This window comes from Loxodonta africana, chromosome 10 (genome assembly GCF_030014295.1).
Source record: "Loxodonta africana isolate mLoxAfr1 chromosome 10, mLoxAfr1.hap2, whole genome shotgun sequence".
Lineage (NCBI taxonomy): Eukaryota > Metazoa > Chordata > Mammalia > Proboscidea > Elephantidae > Loxodonta > Loxodonta africana.
The window spans coordinates 79,760,716-79,785,433 of NC_087351.1; the positions used below are offsets into that span (position 1 = coordinate 79,760,716).

General features: G+C 40.8%; 1 protein-coding gene across 5 annotated transcripts in view; it reads right to left on the bottom strand.

Moving 5' to 3' along the window:
* Positions 1-24,718, bottom strand: part of ZFYVE26 (zinc finger FYVE-type containing 26) — an 87,588-nt gene that overhangs the window by 60,904 nt on the left and 1,966 nt on the right. For 3 of the 5 annotated variants that reach the window (XM_023546288.2, XM_064292626.1, XM_023546292.2), the window contains exons 3-16: positions 24,111-24,189; positions 18,262-18,351; positions 16,329-16,851; positions 15,186-15,316; positions 14,397-14,561; positions 14,159-14,247; positions 12,871-13,034; positions 9,704-9,907; positions 7,745-8,356; positions 7,397-7,489; positions 4,835-4,903; positions 4,261-4,412; positions 1,453-1,654; positions 179-457 (exon numbers count right to left, since the gene is read on the bottom strand). In XM_023546288.2, coding sequence (XP_023402056.2) covers positions 179-457; positions 1,453-1,654; positions 4,261-4,412; positions 4,835-4,903; positions 7,397-7,489; positions 7,745-8,356; positions 9,704-9,907; positions 12,871-13,034; positions 14,159-14,247; positions 14,397-14,561; positions 15,186-15,316; positions 16,329-16,851; positions 18,262-18,351; positions 24,111-24,189 — 2,852 coding nt within the window. Of the gene's footprint in view, positions 1-178; positions 458-1,452; positions 1,655-4,260; positions 4,413-4,834; positions 4,904-7,396; positions 7,490-7,744; positions 8,357-9,703; positions 9,908-12,870; positions 13,035-14,158; positions 14,248-14,396; positions 14,562-15,185; positions 15,367-16,328; positions 16,852-18,261; positions 18,352-24,110; positions 24,190-24,718 lie in introns of those variants that run through there. The other 2 variants (XM_023546290.2, XM_023546291.2) reach the window with 2 other exon arrangements.

Genomic DNA, 24,718 nt, shown 5'->3' on the forward strand with positions numbered 1-24,718 from the left:
GGTCAGACTTTCAACACAGGCTACATTTATGTCTTCAGATTAGACTTGAAGACGTTTAACTAACAGTCCTTTCTCCCTCTGCCCCTAACTCCTTTCTTTTCTCACCATTTATCAAGTCTCTTGCAACTGCATCTCCTCGTTTGAGGATTAAGGGACAAAGCTAAAGAAGCACACTTACCCCGGCTCTCAAGGCTGTTGTTCAGACGCCGTTCGGCTGTTTCCAAGAGTTGTTTGCAAGTTTTCCAGAGCTGGCACTGACAGCAAGCTAGGTCAAAGGCAGCCATGGCAGGGGGACTGAGGTCTTCCAGAACTTCTTTCAGGGGAGCAGTGGGCTCCACTAGGGTGCTATCCACCAGGGTGCTACTTATCCAAAAGTCCTCTTGGAGTGTGGGGATGGGGTCTCCAGAGGTACTGAGTAGCTTGTCGGTCACATCAGATATGGAGTAAAATACCATGCCTGGAACCCAGCAGTGGAATAAAAAGCAAGGGGTTAAAATGATTGTAACTATTACTTTTATTATGAAAAGTGGTTATTTTAAAAATGTTTGAGGTTCTTCTGCACGGAATATGTTCTGTACAGAAGAACCTCACTAGCATACTAGTACCATCATTACAGGCCACTCTTACAGCATCAGAACAATGGTGTGGAAAGGGAGACCACGAGAAACTCAAGATGGTCAAGATGACTGAGGATTTCTTCCTAATGGGATCCAAAAGCAGGGTGAGAAAGAATGAGGAGGACCCGAGTGTGCTAATTGAAAAAATCTCTAAAATAAATTGCTAAGAAGGCAAGGCAGATAGGTGTGTATTTGTAATAAGAGCCCATTTCTATAAAGGACAAAAAGATGTGCATGTATTGTCTAGAATAGGCAAAGGAAATTTCTAGGGGAATGTATCAGGAGCAACATGTGATGGTAAACTTGATATAGACTGCTTAGACAAGGAAGAGGTGCAACCATGTGGGACGAGATTCCACTTTCAAGACATAATGAAAGGATGAGGATGAGCTTTGGTGCAGGACAGCCAGGCTGGGAATTGAGACCTGTGAGTCTCAGGCCACACACATTACTACACAACTTTTTTATGGAAGAGTAAAATAATCTGTTTTCTCTCTGAATAATTGTATGGGAAGGAAATAAAATCCTAACCATTTCATGAAGCCAAGTTTAGTGCCCACTACAACACAGGCTGAAATAGCATTCACGTTCATCAGTTAAGTCCCATAGGACAAGCTCAGTGGAATTGCTCAAGTGGCAGGTATGTGAACACCAAGGTGAAGGAGGGTGTGCATAGCTAGAAAACTAAGAATGTGCCAGGGTTCCTCTTCTTCAGAACAGGTGTCCTGCTTTGGATTTCCACTCACCGTCAAAATAAGTCTATGATTTAGGTGGTTCCTCTCCTTACACCTCCTCCCCCAGCTACCTCACCACAGTGGCAGCAGGAAAGCCTGACCTGCTGCCGCAGCACTGCCGATGGCCTGTAGAGTTGAGCGACCACTGCCAGTTCTCCGAGTGGTGCCACTGCCCGCATCTGAATTCTGGTTTTCAATCTCGTGCTCTACTCGGGCCAGCTCCTGGATCACCTCCTGGTAGCGCTCCATGAACATCAGTTCTCCTGAGCTGGGCGAGGACTTCAGGTTGAACATGAACACCACCTGTTATCGGAGAGAGAGCGTGGGTTGGCCTGTGGTATACCCACAGAGTTGGGGAAATCTCTATGAGTCGGAGTCAACTCTACGGCAATGGGTTCTAAAGGTGTGAGATTTTGCCAGTCATTAGACTATGGTCCTAAGACATCTGTTTGAAGGGTCTGGAGAGCACTGAATGTTAGAAGAACTGATCAAATATAAAAAGAACTCATAAAAGCCAGTAAGAAAACTATCAAAGCTTCAATAGAAAATAGGTGAAAGTTGTGGACAATTTAAAAGAAGAAATATACATGACTAATACACATATAAGGAGTCTTGGTGGCATAATGGTTAAGTGCTCAGCTGCCAACCAAAAGATTGGGGTTAAACCCACCAGCTGCTCCATGGGAGCCAAGACGTAGTGATCTGCTCCCGTAAAGATTAGAGCCTAACAAACCCTATGGGGCAGTTCTACTCTGTCATAGAGGGTCCCTATGAGTCAGAATCAAATCAAAGGCACCCAACAACAATACATACATGAAAAAATGCTTTCCCTCACCAGTAATCCAAGGGATTTAAGTAACATTAATACCATTTTGTATCTGTCACAATAGCGAAGTCTAAAAATAAAATCTGAGGGAACGGCGGTAGAATTAACTGCTACAATCTACTTTGAAAATCAATTTGACAATCTATAAAGCTTTAAAATAAATTTATACCCTTTGACCCAGTCACTTTATGATAAACTTTCTTAAGGAAATAATTCAAAAGGCTTAATACTTAAAGGTGATCATCTTGGCACGACTTATTACAAGGCTGAAACAATCTAAATGTTCAGGAACAAGGGAATGGTTAGGGCAGCTACTTGATCAAACTATTGTAAGATCACTAAAATCAAAGTTACAAGGCTAACGGTTGTATTATAAAGTAAAAAGGGAAGGATACAAAGTTTTAAATTCAGAATAATCTCAGATATATAAGAGTCATGTAACTGCTTGGAAAAACATTGACAAAAAATACGTTGTTTTGTGTCGTTGAGTCAATTCTGACTCATAGTGGCCCAGAGGACAGAGTAGAACTGCTCCATATAGGGTTTCCAAGGCCGTAATCTTTATGGGAGCAGATTGCCAGGTCTTTTCTCTTGCAGAGCCAATGATGGGTTTGAACTATCGATCTTTTGGTTAGCAGCCGAGTGCTCAACCGTTGCACCACCAGGGCTCCTTGACAAAAAATATGCATTGTTAATACTGGTTGTTCTAGATGATAAGGTTAAAAGTTATTTTATTTCCTTGTCTATATATATTGCTATTTTCTTATAATATGTACAATTTATTCTATAACCAAGTTAAAAAAGAAAGCTTTTTTTAAAAACAACAACAACAACAAAAAACCAAGGCCCAAGGAGGTGAAGAGGAGTGAAGGATATTTAGGAACAAAGCATTGGAGGACTCTTTGCCTACTTTCTCTGGATTTGGGCATAGGAAAGGCTGGTAAGGGTCCTAGCCTCCCCAGATGATCACAATTATCGTTATTCTTAAAGTACAGAATTTAAAATGACCAGAGGAAGTTAAGCAAAAATTATCTCATCACCTAGATTTATTCCTCAATAATTAAATTCATAGGAAAAAAAATATCTGGCCCACACGTTAAGGGACCAGCACGTGTCATAACATGTACCAAGAGAGTTGTAAACATAAGGGTTCTATGCTATTACATTTAAGCAATTGAAGATTCCTGTATTTCTCAGAGCTTTTATATCATCCTCCTCACATTCCTATGAAGAAGGAAAATCAGGTGTTACACTTAGCTACAATTCACAGAGGAGGATACTGAAGCTTAGAGGGGGTAAGGGTCTTCCTGATTTCTGTATCAGTGCTATTTTTCCTATAAAACAAACAAACAAAAAACTAAGCCCGTTGCGGTGGAGTCGATTCTGACTCACAGAGACCCTATAGGGCAGAGTAGAACGGCCCCATAGGGTTTCCAAGGAGCAGCTGGTGGATTTGAACTGCCAACCTTTTGGTTAGCAGCTGAGCTTTTAACCGCTGTACCACCAGGGCTCCATTTTTTTTTTTCTTCCTATACAACATGAATATTCTGGCTTGCTGGTTCCTAAGACTTTTTATATACTGAACTGACATTCTATTTATATTGAAAATAGCAAAATCAACAAAATTGATAAACCATTGGCCAAACTGACAAATGAAAATTACACCATGATTTTTAACTACATAAAAACACAAGTATTCAGAGAATGAGTACAAAGAAAGAGACGAAAATATTTTAGTTTTTTTAAAGTGGTGGGATTGCGGCTGAACATTTTATCTTGTTAAAACATTGCTTATGTTAAGAAAACAAAGTCAACATCTTGAATCTCCTCCAGGCCGGGTCTCTAAATCCACAGCGTTAAGGATTGGGCCACATATGGAAGCTCCCTCCTGCGTCTCCTACTGGAACAGGGCCACCCGAGTGCTCCTGAGTAGTACTGGTTGCACACGCATGTTAGCTTCAACTGAGGCCTACTGGGCAACAGCCAGCTAGGGGCTGATTTACCATTCTTTCTATGACAAAGTACAGCCCAGGCTCCCCCTTACTCTCAGCTCCTAACACCTTAACGCAAGTGCTCCCCTCACCTGATGGGCTTCTGCAAAGTTCCCCCGGAGGATGCAGGATGCCAGCAGTGACTCGGGTGGGGAGAACATCATGGGGATGAGTGAACTTTGAGGTTGGGGCTGCAACCGGCCATCCAGCTCATTCTGCCCAGACACAGGGCTCAGACTCCCCTCTGTTGGGACATGAGAATGTGGGATGACAGCAAAACAATATGAATTGAGGAAAAACCATAGTGCTGACACCTCCCACCAAACTCTTATCGCATCCAAGTCCTTCTCCAAAGGTCTGTAAATAGGTCTTTAAGTTTTCCTGGAGCGAGGGGCAGACCAATGCTATCCTCCCTGATACAAGGCTGTGAGTACCAATGGTCTTCCTCGGGCATTCACTTCTGATTCTCTCTGCTGGGGGGTAACTCAATTGATAGTGAAAGAGCCATTTCCCTTCTCCCAGCTGAAATCTGCTTGGTCGTCTGCAAGATCAACCTTCTTAGACACAGGATGAACTGCTTAGTCCTGGTTTTCACACCATGGTGTATAGCAACTCTACGTGAGGGCAAAGCTGCTTGAAGTTGGCAACTGGTTGGAACCACCATACCTGAAGTACTTGTGCTCAGTTCACTAATTGTACTTTCCAGGGATGGGTTGGAATCTCTGTCCCGGCCATCTAGAGGTATTAAGAAGAGAGAAGATCATTCATCAACTCCTTACAGTGTACAAAGTGCAAAGTTGGCTTGAAAGCCGAGGTCTAAGGTTGCTTGAGAGTGAGAGGACCATGGTAACTGCTACACCTGCTGCTCCTCCTGCAGCAACATGGATGCTCCTATAGACCACAGGTGAAGGCTTAGTATGGCCCAAATGTTCATTCGGGTAGTAGCCTGTATCAGTGGTTTCCAACCTATGCGTGTCAGAGTTCCAGAGTTTTCAAGTTACTTCTAGGTGTCAGCGACCCCCATCTGCTCACTAACCACTGTCAATATTCTGAAAAAAAAAAAACAAAAAACAAAAAAACAGCACACCTATTATAACCAGGAAGTAGTAGGGTGTAAAGGAGGTTCACAAACTTTTCTGACATAGAAAAAAGTGTCCTCATACTTGAAAAGGTAGGGAACCAGTGTATAAGGCCTGGTCCACCAAAGACCATACTATTCAAAACCCGAGAGGAAATGCTTCTTCCTAACACCTGCTTTCCTGGAGTGCTGAGTTTGCAAATGGAGACTTGTTATCCCTTAGTGTGGTCATTCGAGGACTAGATCAGCCTGTGGAAAGGAGTATCCTTGCTCACTGTGTTTCCTCACAGCCCTCAGCTATTTGGTGACCTGAGCCCATCTGCAGCATCTTTTTGAAGGGACGGACATCTGTTGGTAATTGATGATGAATTACACATTCTTGGGCTGGACGGTCAAGCGGATGCAAACTATGCCTTTTGACCCAAACCAATTAACTAAGCAGCTTAAGAGCCTCGGCGACTCAGCCTTGATGTTTTTCTGGGTTTTTCTCATGACATTCATCACTCTATCCACTGTGCTTGCCTTTTTTGTTGCCCCTTAGCTAGATCCTACTTAGTCTTTTGTATTCAGGTAAGGAGTCAACTCCTCCATCAAGTCGGGTCCCCTGACTTTTGTAGGACATGCTGATCTCTTTTTTTTTTTTCAGTTTTGCTCATCATTGTATCTGTAGCACCCATCACAGTGCCTGGCACATACTGACACTCAATAACAATGTGTTCAATGAATAATAAAATAAGTAGTCTAATTAGTTAATTAATCAATAAATTATGATGCCTTGGGTTCCTTCTGGTTTTAGTATTATTTTATAAGCATTTATCCCATTAGATTACTTGTTCTTTGAGGCAGTTTCTTCTTCTATTTGCACTAAACATATTCTGTCCAAGATTCAAAGTGTTTCTTTTTATAAAAAGGAATTTAGGACCATTTGGTGCTAACTTCTCCTTTTAAGAGATTTCTTCTGTTTTTCAGGCAGTGCCTCCATTCAGTTTAATTTTTTACGTGTGCTGTCTATGCAGTAAATTTTCAGTTCTTTGAAGGTGAGGGCCTGATTTATGCCTCATTCAAGATACCTACTACTTAGCACAGAGGAACCCCTTATTAATTCCTATGTTAATTAATAGTTCCTATGTTATTTAAAAGGTGGGCATCAAAAGCCATAATGGAAATTTGATTATCTAAACTTTTAATACTTTCGTGTAATACTCCTGTACTAAACCCCTTTAAGAAAAAACTGTGAACAGAGTCAATAAGACAAGAAAGAAAAAAAAAAATTGTAGTACATGAGGAGAAAATATTTTCCTTAATATATAAAGAACATATTAAAATTCAACAAGAAAGATGAAACAAAAAGAAAAACGGACCTTGAACATGAATGGGATGCTCACAGAAAAATATAAATGGCCAATAAATACATGAAAAGACAACTGCAATCAAACTAAAAAAAAATATATATATATACATATATATATAAAAAAAAGTAATAATGTACCATTCCTCACCTAATTTTATTGGCAAAGATTTAAAAAAATTTCATACTACTCATTGTTGATGAACCTATGTGCAAAAAGGCACTCCTACACCGTTGGTGGGAATATAAATTAGTTCACTTGTTTTTAGGCAACTTGGTAATATCTATGTTCTATATCCATATACCTTTGACTTAACAATTTTATGGGTAGTAAAATGTCCTATAGACAAACTTACATAACTAATCATAGACATGTACAAGGCTGTTTACCTCAGCACTGTTATAATAGGAAAAACCTGGAGATATAAACAGGGTATATGTGACAATGGAATACCAGGTAGCCTTTAAAACGATCAGTGAAATAAGTTCTCAATGTATAGCATGACATATCTATATACATTAAAGAATATAACTGAAATAACAAGTTAAGGTTATTAATATATATGGTATGACACATTTATATATATGAAAGGACATATATATTTGTTATATTTCTGGAAGGATATATAAGAAACTATTAACAGGGGTTATCTTGGGGGAGTGAAACTAGGATAATCTTAGATAACTTTTATTTGCTTGTTTTGATCATGTGCTTTATGCTAAAAAAATACTACACATTTGACAATATACTACTTGCCTGGTACATAGAAACAAGATGTGGGGAGACAGCTCTTCAGCTTACCTGCCTGGCTCCTTCGTGTCTGACGACCCTGGCGGAGACTGGGGTGCCATGTGGCAACAGGTTGGTATTTTTGGGAGGGTATCAGATGCCCCTCTGAAACAGCAAACCCAATGGGGTCATATAGGAGAGTGACAGACTTTGATTTGACCCTTCTCCTGGGGTAACAGGTAGAAAGAGGAAGCCTTGGACTGAGCTGTGAGACATGGAGTGATAGCCCAGTATTCTGACGCTGGTTGCTATGATGTGCTCTCAGTTACGTGGTGACTCCCATGTACTCCTAGCTTTCTCCCCTGTTCCCTCCCCACTGTCTGGACCCATCAGCTCTGGGAATGATGCTCCCTGTCTCACCTGAGGCCTGGTTGCTTGTTACCACCTTGTATCTCCACTGGGCCTCAGAGAGAACCTTGGAAAATCGATGCAGGCGGCTCTGCAGCCCATCTTTGCTTCCTAAGCAGCTCTGGGCTTCTAGCAGCTTTGGCTTCTCAGGAGGGTTGCGGCTGCTGATCTCATCTAGCTGTTCCTGGAGAAGCCTGAGGAAGGCCCCCATTGCAAACTCCTCAGCCAGGAATCCACTGATACCACTAGTAAAGTGCTTTAGGTCCAAAAAGCTGTGCCCATGAGGCCCTGGGTAACTGTCTTTTGGCTCTGCCTTCAGACAGCTTGGAAGTGTATAAGCAAGGCTTCTGGAGACTCCCAGAAAACCCTGTTCTGACTTCCTCTCAGGCTGAGCTATGTGCTGAGGGCTCTCTGATAGGGACCTCAAACACAAGGAGCTTTTCCTCTCAAAGTCATCATCCTCAGCATAGTCCTCAGGTAGGTGAGGCTCTTGGTGAAGATCAGCAGAGGTGATAAGGAGCAAGGAGAAGATGTTTTCCAGAAGTTCCAGGCACAACGAGTCAGGGATACTACGCAGATACTGTTGACACCTGGCCAGGTATGTTGAGAAGAGATTTGAAGCACCTAAAGAAGTATGTATAAAAGAGCCCAGAGAAAGAAAAGCGAGAGAATGCAAACATTAGAAAACACTACTTGCCAGACTCAAACATTCTTACAACTTTAACTCATTTATATTTTATAATATACTGAGGCTACTGGGATTACAGTCAGAAGAATAAGAGAGATTGTAGCCCAGAGGCTGCTCAGCTGTGTCTCTTCACAGAAAAGTTTCACTACGTTAACTAAAAGTACAGCTGACTGAACACTCATTATTTTGTCCCAACTTGTTTAATATTACATTATTCCTCATCTCTGACAAGTACTCCATACTTCACTTCTTGGAATGAAGGTAGCAACGGAGACTCCTTACTCCTCAGTTCTATTTTCATTCATTGATACTCTGAACCTTATCACTGGCTACCTAGAAGTCTTAAGAAATACTAGGTGAAAGATGACCATTCTCAGAGGTAAAGGTCTATTTCAAAGCTGGAAGGGAGAGATAACTGACCACTACCAGAGGGTTTTTTCTTGGCTGAAATTTTTATGGAAGCAGATCACCAGGCCTTTCTTCCATGGCACTACTGGGTGGGTCTGAACTACGAACCTTTAGGATAATAGTTGAGTGCAAACCATCACATGATACCTTCCTATAATACAGAAGGCAAGTTGTAGAATTACAAGTTATTAAGAAAAATGAGAGAAAATAGGACATTAGGTTGGTATTTTTCACATTGTGGGCTGGGACCCATGAAATTGATTTAGTAAGATGGAATAGAACAGAAAAATAATCAAGTATGCTCCATTTGGAAAGGGAAGTATTGTTTCTTAAAACTTAGTTTCAGCTTACAGATAACATATGTAGACATATACACATATATGTACCAAAACCAAACCAAAACTGTTGTCGTTGAGTTAATTCCAACTCATAGCGACCCTACAGGACAGACAGAGTAGAACTGCTCCAAAGAGTTTCCAAGGAACTGGTGGTCGATTCAAACTGCTGACCTTTTGGTTAGCAGCCAAGCTCTTAAACACTGTACCACCTGTGTTCCCATATATATACATACATTCAAATCATATGGTATGTAGGTGAAGCTGTAGAGTGATGTGAAATGTTTTTCTTACTGTACTTAAAAAAACAAAGCATTTAGAAAATACTGTACTAGATGACCAAACTCCATAAGAACTTAGACAAATCACCTGCTTTCTCTATATCCCTTTGAGAGGCTGGTAAATGGATGTAATTTTTCCTGGGCATAATAAAATGAAGCCTGACCTGAATCCTGGTGGAAAAGGGTTATCACGCTAAGAACTCACCGGGACAGGTTGTTACCAGGGAGCTGATGCCAGGGAGGGGTAGACGAGCTGTACCTGGGGAGGAGAGCAAGTCATTCACTGGCTCCACGACCGAGGCCAGGTCCTCAGAGGGACCTTCTCTGCAGTTCTGGCGCTGTGAGTGCTGGTGTGAATTCACGCAGAGGGCATAGATGGCATACTTCATGGCACAGAAGCCCTGGTAGAGTGTAAGGTTCTGACACTGGCCCAGGTGGTCAGGGAGTGGGGCATCAGTTAAATCTGAATTGCAGAGAGAAACAGGCAAAATTTCAGAGTTGGGTTCTTCCAGGCATGGGCTACAACTATGGCTAAAGCAAAGAGATGCTGCTCTTGTGGACTCACTGTGTTCCCACACCCTCTCCTATCCATCAGTTTGATATGCTTCCCCGCCAGGCTTCTCCTATAGTCAACATCAACTTTTAATTCCATTTCTTTTTCCCCCCTCACCTCTACATGTCTATTCAACGTAGGCCCTGTGGCCATTCAACAAGTCATTTCCTCATTGTGAGGTTAACTTTACCAGAGAATTTGGTCTTTGTCTTTGGTTCCTAAGAGATAATCTCTAAAAGCTTGGAATCTACCTAGCGATTGACGTGTCTTTGATGAGGCTTCCAGACCAAACCTGAGGATTCACACTAATGAGGTGGCTCAGGTGGGAGTTGGCTAGGACAGAAAGATCACCCGTGATGTCAGCAGAGTTCAGGAACAAGGAGAATAGGGGATATAATTCAATCAATCATGACCGTAATGAGGCCCCAATAAAGGCTCTGGACATGGAAGCTCCATGAGCTTCCTGGTTGGTGAAAGACATAACGCACGTGGGAAAGTAGCATATTCCTTTTTTGGGATAGGAAAGCTTCATGTGGGGAAGCATCCATATCCCAAAAAGTCTGAGGAACCCTCCCACCAGACTTTGCCCTATGCAGCTTTCATTTGTATCCTTTTTGATATAATAAAACTATAATAATAATGATAGCACTGTGAGTTGTTCCAGCAAATTATGAAACTCAAGGGAGTAATGTGAGTCAGCAGGTCAGAAGTGCAGACTTTGTTGAAAGTCTTTATACTTGTTTTATAATTTTGAATTTCTCTTTTTGTAATTTTGAATTTTAGCGGAAAAGGAGGGCACCATCATCTTTGTCATGCACAGGTTTTCTAAAGGTCTTAATCTGGCCCTAATTCTTTCCATTACAAAAGTACTACCTGTTCATTAAAGAAAAAAGCACTAAATATAGTAAAGCAAAAAGTAGGAAAAAAAAAAATCACCCATAATCCAACCAGTTAAATCCAACCACCACTAGATTCTGGGTTATCCCTTTCCATAGTTTTGTGAATTTGTGTGTGTTTAACTTGAATGTAATGATATTTTATATACAGTTTAATTTTCCTTTTCTTAAAAATCTTAAAAGTACAAACATTTGATTGTTTCTTCATAGACTAAATTTCTGATGGCTGCATATTGTTTCACTGAATAGGTACCCTGTTGCTTACTGAACCAAATTCCCTGTTGCAGGGCAATGGAGTAGCTAGAGATGCTTTGCTATCATCATGTTGTAATGAATCTGTTGATGCATAAGACTTTCCGGAAGCTTAGTCTTGCCAGGGTTAAGGTAATAAGCAGAACGAGATCAATACTGCTCTACGCCCCTGAGCTGTATGGCTTTACTATCCAGGGCCAGGACTTGCAAGCACTTACATGACCTCGAGAGCACAGGCTTCCTTTAATTTTGCACCCTAGATTCCTCTCTTGCTTCACCCTAGTCCCAGCTCTACGATTGTCCCTCTTTTGCCTTTTTAGAACTCAAGTTCTAAGTTGTGTTCTGGTGGGTCAACAGGGGTGGTATTTAAAGTTCCTCTTTGGAGGGCTTTGGTGCTTGTAGTTAGAGTTTCAGTTCCTCTAGGAAAGCTGCTAAACAAGCTGCCCATCTTTCCAGAAAAAAACATGGAGTTTAGTTACGCTTGCTTTCCAATTAGTGGTAGGTCCTTTTTAAAAGTAAATCAAAACAACACTCAGGCTGGGATCCCCCTGCTGCCACATGAGAAAGTTTCTCTCAAAGACAAGCATCTCTGGCCTGTGTGGCAGGTTGGGAATATACCGTGATACAATTTTTTAAAAACAATTTTTATTGTGCTTTAAGTGAAAGTTTACAAATCAAGTCAGTCTCTCATACAAAAATTTATATACACCTTGCTATATACTCCTAGTTGCTCTCCCCCTAATGAGACAGCACACTCCTTCCCTCCACCCTCTATTTTCATGTCCATTCAGTCAGCTTCTGACTCCCTCTTTCTTCTCATCTCCCCTCCAGACAGGAGCTGCTCACATAGTCTCATGTGACTACTTCATCCAAGAAGCTTACTCTTACTGGTATCATTTTCTATTCTATAGTCCAGTCCAATTCCTGTCTGAAGAGTTGGCTTTGGGAATGGTTCTCGTCTTGGGCTAAGAGAAGGTCTGGAGACCATGACCTCTGGGGTCCTTCTAGTCTTAATTAGACCATTAAGCCTGGTCTTATTACGAGAATTTGAGGTCTGCATCCTACTGCTCTCCTGTTCCCTCAGGGGTTCTCTGTTGTGTTCCCTGTCAAGATAGTCATCGGTTGCAGGCAGGTGCCATCTAGTTCTTGTCTCAGGCTGATGCAGTCTCTGGTTTATGACTGATACAATTTTGAGAGCAAAAAGAAAAAGCCTGCTAATGCATTCTTGAATTTTAAGCAAAGAACTAAAGTTAAAAAGGCTTTGCTGTTGTTTCAGGTAAGTCTTCCTTCTAAACCCCTTTATTTGTTCAACAGAGTACGAAGAGATGTGGAGGTGGGGAGAAGATACAAAATGTGAAGCATAGACAGACTCACCAAGAATTTCCATAAACACTGACAGTGACAATGCTGTGAATTCAGTAGGCATTTTGTAACTCTGTTTCATTGGAAACAGTGTTAAGTTAGTGGTTCCTGAGATGGTTACGTGAGGACAAAGGAGGGGAAATCGTATTTATGGGATTTCCTACAACTTACCAAGAAAGAAGAAACATGTTCCTATATTCCGTAATCTGACTGGGGCCAACAGTGCTAATTTAGAGGCAACTACTGGGCTACTGTAATGATATATTCCAGAAATCACATTTAGCTAAATCTTATGCTGTAAGATACATGGGCAAGATTACTCTAAGAGGGAATCCTGCCCAAGTCACTCCATTGCCAACTCACCATGCTCTTGCTGGGGGTCCTTGGCTGGCACCTTTCGTAAGAGCTTGAGAACATCTTCCTCCCTGAGGGCTGGAAGGTTTGTGAGGTGATGGAGAGAGTAGAGCACTGAGTGGCCGTCTCCACCATGTAAATGACACAGGAGATCTCTCTTTGGTATGGGGTTGCTGAAAGGGAAAGTTGGGAGGATGGAGGGGAAGGTGGTTTATATTATTGCCCTGAAAAACCAATCTCCATTCCTTCTTGCTCTTTCTCTCTGGCCCATGACACCACAGGTTTCGCTTCCCCAAACACTAATTTTGGTTGGTCTGGGATGGAGCATTACATTTATTTACCCTAAAGGAAATACATCCATTAACTTAGCTCTACTTATCTAGAAAGGGCCTTTCTAGTGAGCAGGGTCTAGAAAGGGCGTGTAGATTAAGCTTCCTAATTTCTATAGTCTTTCTAGTTTAGAGCTGACAGAATGGTCTCTGGTTTTACTTTGAGTAAAAGACCCTCACAACTTCCCGCTCTGTCCACTCCACTTTAGGAAGTTGTGGTGAAGTGGGTGAAGAACAAAATAAAAACCCAGATCTATGGAAGATCCTAGATCTAAGGATAGTTATCAGGGAAGCTTAGGGCCTAGCACACTTCTCAACAAGCATTTGTTGACTGAAAGTGTGATCCAGGATAACATATAGCTAATAAGGTGGTGTAGTGGTTAAGAGCTATGGCTGCCATCCAAAAGGTGGGCAGTTCAAATCCACCAGGAACTCCTTCGAAGCCCTATGGAGCAGTTCTACTCTGTGCTGTGGGGTCACTATGAGTTGGAATTGACTTGAAGGGCAACTTTGGTTTGGTTTTTGTGAAGAATGTGGGCTACATTTACTAGCTGTGTCACTTTGGACAAGTTATTTAACATGTCTGGGCTTCAGTTCCCCCACCTTCAAAATGAGGATAATATTGGTATCTACCCGACAGGATTATTGTGAGGCATCAGTGAAACATCCATGTTAAAGGCTTAGAGCAATGCCTGGCATATAGTAAGTGCTCAGGAAATGTGAGCTATTGTTCTTTTTATCACTGTCATCCTTCAGGATGTTCCTCTGGTAATAACATTACGGCTACGGTGAAGATAATCATTACTTGTATTTGTTTCCTGTTTAACAGCTAGAATAATTGTTAGCTGCTGGTCAACACTGTCAACCCAAAATATTTATGTGAAAGATGTCTTGAAATGGCCACACACGGGGAGTACAAGTTCAAACACACCCAAGGGCAAAAGGGAGCTGGCTGCCCAGGGCCTTACCTGCTCTGCTGTACACACCACTCCAGGACCTCCAGGTGAGCCCACAACCCATCACAGGCATCCCTGAGGAGCTTATCGCAGCCTTGATCCTGTGTTGATGGGCAGAATAAAGAGATGCTGACTCAGGCACCTGGGGTTAGAGACTGTGATGCCAACTTCAGGACCTTATCTTCTGCATAAGCCCAAAGCCCCATAGCACTCCTTTCTAGAGCAGACCAGGCTGAAGGGTGAGAGTTACCTGAGTCCTGTGGAGTGTATGCAGCAGCCTCTTAGCTGACTCTAGGCTCTGGCAGTGTGTCCAGCCCAGAAGCACGAGGAGTCGGCTGAGGGGCCTGAATTCTCTGTCTAGTAGGCAGCCAAGACTTGGGAAGTCTTCCTCTTTCAACAGTGTTAGTGCTGTCACCTGTAAGCCATAAGTGGTTTTTATAGGCAGTTATGCAGACTGGAAAGAATGAGTTCCATCTTGTTGCTCACTGGGGTAAAAAGCTCTTTAGTACAGCAGGGAGGTTTCTGAGAATCACAAAAGTGGCCAGCTGAATAAAATAAATGTTCATGAGAACACTAGAGTGTAAGCTCCTTGAAAAGTAGGGACTGACTTCTGCTGAAACCCCAGCTCCTAGCACCGTGCATGTAATATAAAATGAGATTAATAAGTATCCACTGAATTAAACTGAAGCTCAATTGTAACTTGGAAGAAAAAGGTTAGATTAATTAAATTCCCCTTTCAGCTAGGCAGCATTCTGCTGCCATTGTCTTTTCTTCCTCATGCTCTCCAGAAAGCTTATATATACCCAACATTTTAGTTCTTGCCAAAGAACCCACATACAATGACTAAATTCCAACTATGAATCATACTGGTTTTGAGTTTTCCTTTTCCAGGGAGTGTGGGATGGATAAAACCAAGTGACTCACCACTGACTGATGTCTTTGGGTTGGGTAAGTGAGTGGGATAGAAATGAGAACGTGAAAAAGCCTGGAGAGAACCCCTGGCTACTTCAGTGAGAGAGAACAACAAAGCTAGCCTTACCAGGATCTGCTCGAGGAAGTGTTTGCTATTGCTCAGACAGTAGAAATAGGCCACTTTCCAAGCCTGGGCTGGGTCAGGATTGGAGAACAGAGCTAGCATTGCCCGCTCAGAATCCAGATGATCCAGTGAGACTGAAAATCAAACCAGGCGGGGTTACTGGTAAAACAGGAACTCTTCTCTCCTAAGTGAGAACCCATTTAAAAAACCAACTCATGTGAGTTTGCGTTTTTAGAAACTTAAACCAGGTTTTCTACGCTTCTATCTTAAAGGCTATTTGCTTCACTTAGTAGCTTCTGGAAAACTCTTTCCTGCTATTGCTATTACCTTAACTTTTTCCCCTATCACCACCATCTTTGCACACATGGTTAAAGTGCTGGACTACTAATGAAAGATTGGCGGTTTGAACCCACCCAAAGACACCTTGGAAAACAGGCCTGGTGATTTGCTTCCAAAAGGTCACAGCCTTGAAAACCCTATGGAGCAGTTCTACTCTGTACACATGGGGTCACCATGAATCAGAATTGATTTGATGGCAACTAACAACTACCACCTTAGACTATACAATCTGTGCTTTTACAGAAGAACACCTTATGCATTTTTGCTCAGCCTCTCCTATTAGATTTCCTGGGCAATATGGAGGGCACGGGCCCAGAGAAACTTCAAAGAGGTTAGGCATATTGGAATTACCAAATGATAAATCCCTGTTATGGACTGACCTGTGTGCCTCCAAAATATATATTGGAATCCTAACTCCTATACCTGTGGATGTAATCCTATTTGGAACTAGGATTTTCTTTGTTATGTTAATGAAGCATATCAGTGTACAGTGTGTCCTAAAATGAATCCCTGCTGAGTTATAAAAGATTAGACACAGAAGCACACATTGTAGAAGGCAGATGACACATGAAGATCACCAAGGACTTGAGGGCTACAAAAGCGAAAAGACAAGGATTTTCACCTAAAATCAACAGACAGAGCCCTGGATTGAAATTCTAGCCTCCTAAACTGTGAGGTTTGGGGGGTAAACTGTGAGGAAATAACTTTCTGTTCTTTAAAGCCACCACTTACGGTATTTCTGTTACAGCAGTACTAGGAAACCAAGACAATACCTAAACGTAAGGAGAAGCAGGAAAGGGAACACACCTTTTCCTGAGGATGTGACCCTCAGTGGCTTTTCAGTGGCCTTCTCTGCATAGGTATGGCCATACAGGGAGAGCAGACCTCGTCCAGCCTTGTGCAGGAGGCAGCTGAGCAGCCGATCCTCTTGCAGTGGGCTCCCCTCGTTCCTACAGGCCTCCAGTAGTGCCTCACACAGGAGGCGCAAGTCAACCCCGAGGGGCTCTGCAGGGCAACGCAGAGTCCGCAGAGCTCCATAGATGGCATCTACTACTCCAGGGGGCCCAGCGTCAGGGCCGTGCAAAGCCTTCAGTGCCTTCTGAATGAGGTCCACCAGTGCCTTCTGCAGAGGCCAGCCACAGAGGCTGGTGCTGTCGTCCTCCCTCAGCAGGAACTCCAGCAAGGCCTGTGCTGGCTGGGGAGCCTGCCTCAGAAGATCCCAGAGCACAGAGACAGCTTCTGAGCTGAGCCGACGGGGCCAGCTTTCCCACTTCCTATTTCCATCCGGCACAGGGCCTTCCGTGTCTTGTGCTACGATTTCATATAGCTCCTAAATAGAAGACGAAGAGAGGGATGATGGTGAGCATGTCTAGAATGTTATCACTTGTATGTCTTGATGTTTTCTTCTTTTTTAGCCTAGATATAGAATAGTACCAGTTGCAAACACTTTTGTAGTAGTTACTATCTGTTAGACCCTGTGGTAGGCTCTTTGCACAGAAAAATTTAATGAATCATTATAATAACCTTAAGAGAAAGATACTACTATTACCTCCATTTTACAAATGACAAAACTGAGGCAAAGAGAGATTAACTCAATTGCCCAAGGCCTCCAAGCTCAAGCTAGCTCCACACCACTGCCTCCAAAACGTACACTGTTGATCTAAATTATGGAACCCAAACTCATAGACCAGGCAGGTGACAAATGGACATATGACATTATGCCTACCTAAGGAAATGTGAATTCAATTTTTTTTAGAATACTGTGTACCAGCTTTTAACTTTGGATCTAAATCAGATGTTAGCCATGCTTAAGGGTCTAGCTCATTCCTAACCCTTCCATAAGACCTTCCCCAACACCTGCAACCCATACCACTCTCCTTCTTTCCTGAGCTTTCAATATACTTAAAATTCATACCCTATGGTTTAGTACCTAATTGTCTCATGCATATATTAGTCCTTCCTTCCCACCTAGCCTGTAAGCTCCTTAAAGGCATAAATCTCTAAGCCTATACTTCATTTTCAGGGTAGGGGTGGAGGAAGGAAAGGGGATTGGGAAGTAGGTTATATACCACACTTTAGCATTGTGCCTACAGACGGTGCTTAGGAATGCCTCTTCACTAACTGCCTCAGAGATGGATCACAAGACCATGGTACTTTGACCTAATACAAGTGACAGCACCTATCTTATTCTACTGTAAAAATGTCTTTAATCAACGGATGGCAGGGTCATGAAGAAAACAAGTGTTGAACCTCAGAGCATACTTCAGGCACTTACGTAGTACCTAGTATATGCCATATACATATAGAAAACTTAGTTTGAATCTACCCCAGAAGGTTGCTCTGAGTAGTAGGTATAACACCTCCTGTTATAGAAGAGGCACTCAACAAATATTAGTTCATTTCCACCTTCATATTCCCTACCATCTACTGGTGAAAAATTCAAATGCCTAGTTTAAATCCAGTTAGGTATTCCTTCTACATGAAAAGGAAAAAAAAAAAAACCCTTTAATCTCCAACTACACACACTTGGTACTTCTGGACAATCTACTTCTAAGAATTTCAAAATCAGATAAACTTATCCTAAGTCTAAACTCCTCTCGAAGGGCCTCTATCTAGCCTGGTCTTGCCTGAGAAGAAAGTGCAGTTAACAACTTTGGGACATGATTCTGTTGGGTCCCTGGAAGATGAGCTCTTTGAGTAACTGTAACCCTCGGCAGATGTCTCCAGGGCTCTCACTCACCTTGAGGATGTCCTCTGGAATGTCACCTTGTAGGTCTTCTGACAATAAAAGAAACTCAAGCTTTCTCCGGAAAACAGCTGGGAGTAATTTCTAGAAGTATCATAAGAGAGCACAGAGATTAGACACATGCTTTAGTTATCAAATTGTAAGTAAATATTTATCTCCACTTAGTCTTATTTTTGCTATTTCTTTAATATAAAGTATTCTTAACCACTAAATTCCTGGATATAGTTTCAGGTACTTTTTGTTATAAACAAAAACAGCTAAACTTGGACCCATCTCACTCTTAAATACTGACATTTAAAGCCCACCCTGATTGGCCACAGACTCTAAGGTTTACTCATTCCACATGACTTTTTCTGTCACTGGATATGATCCCCTTTTGGTCCAGACCTCTGTTTTCATTATTTATTATTATTTGCATATAAGCTGGAGGAAAAAAAGAGAAAGAATTTAACACTTATTAAACAATATGGGCCAGTAGTGTGTGCCATATTTTCACTTTTTTAAATCATATCTAATTTTTTGGAGTTACTTGGTGGCACAAACAGTTAAGCACTCGATGACTAACTGAAAGGTTGGCAATTTGAAACCACCCAGAGGTGCCTCGGAAGACAGGCCTAGAATTCTGCTTCTTCAAGCCTGCAGCCTTGAAAACCCTATGCAGCAGTTCTACTCTGCGTACATGGTGTTGCCATGAGTTGGAATTAACTAGGTAGCAACTAACAACAACGATAATCTTTAAATCGAACAAACTTGTGGCATAGGTGTATATATATTTTTAATTAATCTTTACTAAGGGTTAAAAGGAAACCCTGGTGGAGTAGTGGTCAAGAGCTATGTCTGCTAACCAAAAGGTCTGCAGTTCGAATCCGCCAGGCGCTCCTTGGAAACTCTATGGGGCAGCTCTGCTTTGTCCTATAGGGTTGCTACGAGTCAGAATTGACTTGATGGCAGCAGATTTGGTTTTTTGTTTGGTTAAGGGTTAAAAAGCAAAGATGTTTTCAATTGCCTCATATGCATGCAAAAGCTGGACAATGAATAATGAAAACCAAAGAAGAACTGATGGCCTCTGAATTACAGTGTTGGTGAAGAATACCGAATATACCATGGACTGGCAGAAGAATGAACAAGTAAGTCTTGGAAGAAGTATAGCCAGAACGCTCCTTAGAAACAAGGATGGCGAGACTTCGTCTCATGTACTTTGGACATGTTATGGGGGGGATCAGTCAATGGAGAAGGACATCATGCTCAGTAAAATAGTGGGTCAGCGAAAAAGAGGAAGACCCTCAAGGAGATGGATTGACACAGTGGCTGCAACAACGGGCTCAAGCATAGCAATGATTGTGAAGATGGTGCAGGGCCTGGCAGTGCTTCATTTTATTGTACACAGGGTTGTTATGGGTTGGAAGTGACTTGACGGCACCTAATAGTAACAACAACAAAGGTGAAATGAAGCCCTGGTGGCACAGTGATTAAAAGCTATGGCTGCAAACCAAAAAGTTAGCAGTTTGAATCCACCAGCTGCTCCTTGGAAATCCCATGGGGCAGTTCTATTCTGTCAGAATTGACTCAACGGCAACAGATTTGGTGAAATGAAGGGTGAAATGGTTAGGAAGCATTTTCTAATTATTTCAAACAAAATGGAAAAAGTAATCCAATGTCTGTTAATGAGAAATGCCATTAGAGAAGACTAATGTATAAATAGATAGAAAGCATCTGACTCTTTCTGTGCATGCCTGTTTTACAATTACTCCCCTTTACTTGGTCCTTAAAACTAAAATTAGTCCCCTTTTCTCCAGATACACATAAAAATAAGATGAAAGTCTTGGACTATTCATGACAAACATTGCTTTAAATTAGAGACACCTGTAAATCATGCCTCCTGTTAAAGCTTTCTGAAGGTGAGTCTTTGAAAGGTCTCCTAACGCAAGGCTAGAAGCACCTGTAGTATGGTGTGCCTGAGAGGGGTTTAGAATACAAGATCACACTCCCTCCATTCATTCATTCTATTCATGACTTCAGAAGCTGAAAAGAAAAGATCTAATATGTTCTTGATCCACTATCCTATTTCTTCTTACCACGCCCTTCCCTAATATGTGTACCTATGCCATCTGAACAGCTTGTATAATGCTTGTGATTGGAAGTTGGTGGAGACAATTCATGCTGGGAAGTTGAAGGTCTTTGCTTCTACTGAGGATAATAAGGAAAGAATAGATACCATGTTCAAACTGCAGGTCCCTAACAAAAGAACAAAGTCTGGTCAAAAATTTAGGAGCTTCTTCTAGAATCCTAAAGACTAATTAGTTTATATTTATTTAGCTGGTGAAATTATTATATCAGGGTCCTAAATGACTAACATGCCTAAAACAGGCAAGACTTTGTTCGATGTTTCTAAGCACAGATCTTCTTACTATAAAAGTAAAGCATGTTCAATGTAGAAATATTAGGAAAAAGCAAACTAATATATATATTAGCAAAAAATATATATAGATGAAAAATTCAAATGCCTAGTTTAAATCAAGTTATGTATTCCTTCCACATGAAAGAGAAAGAAGGAAAAAAAAGCAAAAAACTTTAATCCCCAACTACACTTAGTACTTTTGGACAATCTACATCTAAGAATTTCAAAATCATCAAGTATACATCAAATCGTACCACTGAAAGAACTACTGTTAATACTGTGGTCTAAGGTCATTCAGACCACTTTCTATACATGCATCTATGCATGCAGAACAAATATATTGTTTTCTAAACTGCTTTTTTTTTCACACAGCAGGGAATAAGCATACTTCCGTGTCACTTAAAATTCATTTACCCTTTATTTTAAATAGCGGGCATGGTATTTTATATATGTTGCTATTGTTAGCTGCTATCGAGTCGATTCTGACTCATAGTGCGTTCATGTGTGTGGCAGAGTAGTACTGTGCTCCATAGGGTTTTCAATGACTAAATTTTCAGATGTAAATCACCAGGTCTTTCTTCCGAGTCCCTGGGTGGACTCGAACTTCCAACCTTTCAGTTAGCTGCCAAGCACGTTAACTATTTGTACCACACTGGGACTCCATACAGATATACTTCTGTTTATTAATCAGTCCTGTACTGTGAACATGGGAATTATTTCCAGTTTTTTTTTTTTTCCCAATTTTAAGCAGCATGGCAGTGAACAGGTCTGCATCTTGACCTTTGCACACGTTTTTATGTGTAGCAATAAGAGACAGAGGCAAAAGTGGATGAAGGAAAGGAAAAATGGTAATGGAATTGCTGTTTCAACTAATAGTTAAAAATGAAGCTTTTGGCAGAAGGTAGGAGACCTGGTGTTACGGACTATATTGTGTCCCCCAAAAACGTGTGCCAACATGGCTAGGCCAGGATTTGCAGTATTGTGTGGTTGTCCTCCATTTTGTGATCTGATGTAATTACCTATGTGTTATATAATGTTAATGAGGCCAGATTAAAGGCAGTTAGGTTAATGGGCAGGACACAATCTACAGGATTAGGTTGTATTTTCGGTCAATCTCTTTTGAGATATAAAAGAGAGAAGCAAGCAGAGAGGAGAGGGACCTCATTATCACCAAGCAAGATGAACCAGAAGTGGAGGGTGTCCTTTGGACCTGAGGTCCCTGTGTTGACAAGCTTCTAGACTAGGGGAAGATTGATGACAAGGAACTTCCCTCAGAACCAACAGAGAGAGGAGTTCTTTCCCCGAAGCCAGCACCCTGATTTCGGACTTCTAGCCTCCAAAACTGTGAGAGAATAAATTTCTGTTTGCCAAAACCATCCACCTATGGTATTTAGATAACTAAGACACCTGGAAAAGGGTAGGCAGCCATTAAGTGCCTAGAATACGGAGGCACTACCCGTATAACGACTGGTTTTGCAGAACTACTCCAAGAATTCACTTACAGCCTTGGTACTTGAACAAAGTTTTAAACTTCTCTGAGGAACTAAAACACTCCCACAACTGTTTAAATAACCAAATCACTGGAGCTTTATGGGCCAAAATGTTCTTTGATGCTGGGAAAAACAAGAACAACTCTTAGTCTGCTCTAAGGAGCCAGGGAAGTGAAATCTACCACCTGATCTGGTTGAGCAACTGTCCAGAAAATAAGCAGCCAATCAGCCATAAAGTAAGCAAATAGTTTTAACTGAGGGGAAAGTTCATTTGGCTTGGCAAATTCCATGTCTGTGCTAGAAAGATCCTTAATCAGTAACAAGATTTTTTTTTTTCTTTTGTTTCCTCAGTAGATACTACTGAACATTTTAGCTCAAGTTTTCCCTTTTAAATCTGAAGCTATAGCCAACTCTTGGGTTGGTTACTTTTCAATCTTGCTTCTCTTTTTTTCCCCCCACTGCTCGTCTTTTTGTCATATCTCTTTATCAGACATTTAGCAAAAGTTTGGTTAAGAGATACAGTTAAATCAGTAATTTTTGTTACTTTTTTGGACAGCTATGTGAAGAAGGATAAGTGTCAGGCAAAGTTGGAACTAAAGGCAAAATTAATTCAGACAATTTAAGGGAGTAGGGGAGAAAATCAGGCTGAATTACAGACATTTTAAAAATAGAATTTGTGGTTTCCTTATTTTTAAGTCCATGTAGTGGGTTAAAAAATAATGATGAGGTAGAAAAAGCAGAGGACTGGGAGTCAGAGATCTTGGTTTCAGCTCCTTGTGGAGCTTGGTTTCAGCTAACTTGGTATGACTTTGGGCCAGTCATTCCTCTTTTGAGTCAAAGGTTCCTCAATTAAGTCTTAAAATCTGAGGTTTGAAAAAAACTACCTCAGAGAAATTTCTTTCATTGATATCAATTTCTGATAATTAATATATACTTCTAAAAGGGCTTTTAAAAATTACTTTATTGTGGTAAAAATACATGTAACAAAACATTTGCCAATGCAGTATTTTTTATATGGACAATTCAGTGAAACTGGTTACCTTCAGCAAGTTGTGCAACCATCTCCACTATTTGTTTCCAAATTACTCTACCACCATTAACAGAAACTCAGTGACCCCTAAGCAAAGACTTCCCTAAAGGACTTTTGATGGCAGTTTTTCCAAAAAAATAAAGCACTTCCTTACAAGTCTGTCTTTTTTTTTAGTAGTATTTTATTATGTTTTCAGTGAAGGTTTACATAACAGTTTAGGTTCCCATTCAACAATTTCTACACAAATTCTTCAGTGACACTGGTTACATTATAATGCATGAAGATGCTCATTACTTCTACCTGGTTGTTCTGTTTCCATTAATTTAGTTTCCCTGCCCCCTTACAGTCTCATCTTTGATTTAAATTGTTGACCCTTCAGTCTTAAACAGGTGATTACTTACAAGTTATCTTTAACTATTAATTTTCTCACTACATTTTTATGTTTGGTAACTTTTATTCCAGTTGATCTGAATTACTAGATTACTAATTAATGGGGTTTAAACTCTATAAATTTTCACTGTGCAAGACTAGTTAAAGTAAGGCTGTTGGAAGAAAAGTCAGTTGTAGCTCTGCCCATTTTCCTTTACTTGAGTGTTGAATAGATCCAAATGTTATGGGTTCCTACTGTATTCACTATCTTGTCACTTTCAGTGAGCTCTGGAAAGTTCTTTAGGCACACAACAATATTTAACAAAATGGCGTTATCTCAAATAATATTATATGTCATTGTATGTTAGCGAATGAGTGAATGAATTTAGGTAAGAAGACAGCAATAAAAATTTAAGCCATTCTCACTGTCAATACAGAGAGTATGACAAACCTCACAAAAGAGGAAGTAACAGACAAAAGGAAGACTGCATAATTACTTCTAAGTTTTTCTCAGTTCCGGCCTCAGGAGAAAATCTGAAATGTAAACCTAACTTACCTTTTCCTGGGCAAACCATTTTTCCAGTACAAGAAGCCAGACCCATGCTAATCTTTGAGGGCTGATATCCTGCCCGCATCTGTAAAGTATGAAAAGGATGTTATCCCTAAAAAAGAGTTTCTACTGCCATTTTCTCTTCTGTGATTCAAGATTTAGATTTCACTGCTCAGTCTGTTTTAAACCTGGACAAGCGAGACACTGTTGCAATGAGAAATTTTCAAATGTATACGACAGTCTATAAAACATTAAAATGAGAACAACTGTCATAAAAAAAGGAAAAATGTCTCAATTCCACCTTCACCTCATTACCCTTCAATATTTTTAAATAAATTGAAAAAAATACACAGCAAATCATAATAGCTAAAACTACCTACAGTATATTTTTGAATAGAGAAACTGAATCAAAGGGTCATAAAACAGAACTTCATAAAAAATTTTAACTGTATGCTAAAAATAGCATTAAAGAATTCATAAACCTTTCTTTGACATTAGTAATTGAAATCAGACAGTAAATGGCTAGGACCCAAATTTGAAGGAAAAAAATAAAGGAAGAAAAGAATCACTTAAGTTTCCCTACTCTGTATGTGCTCATACTTACTTAAACAGTA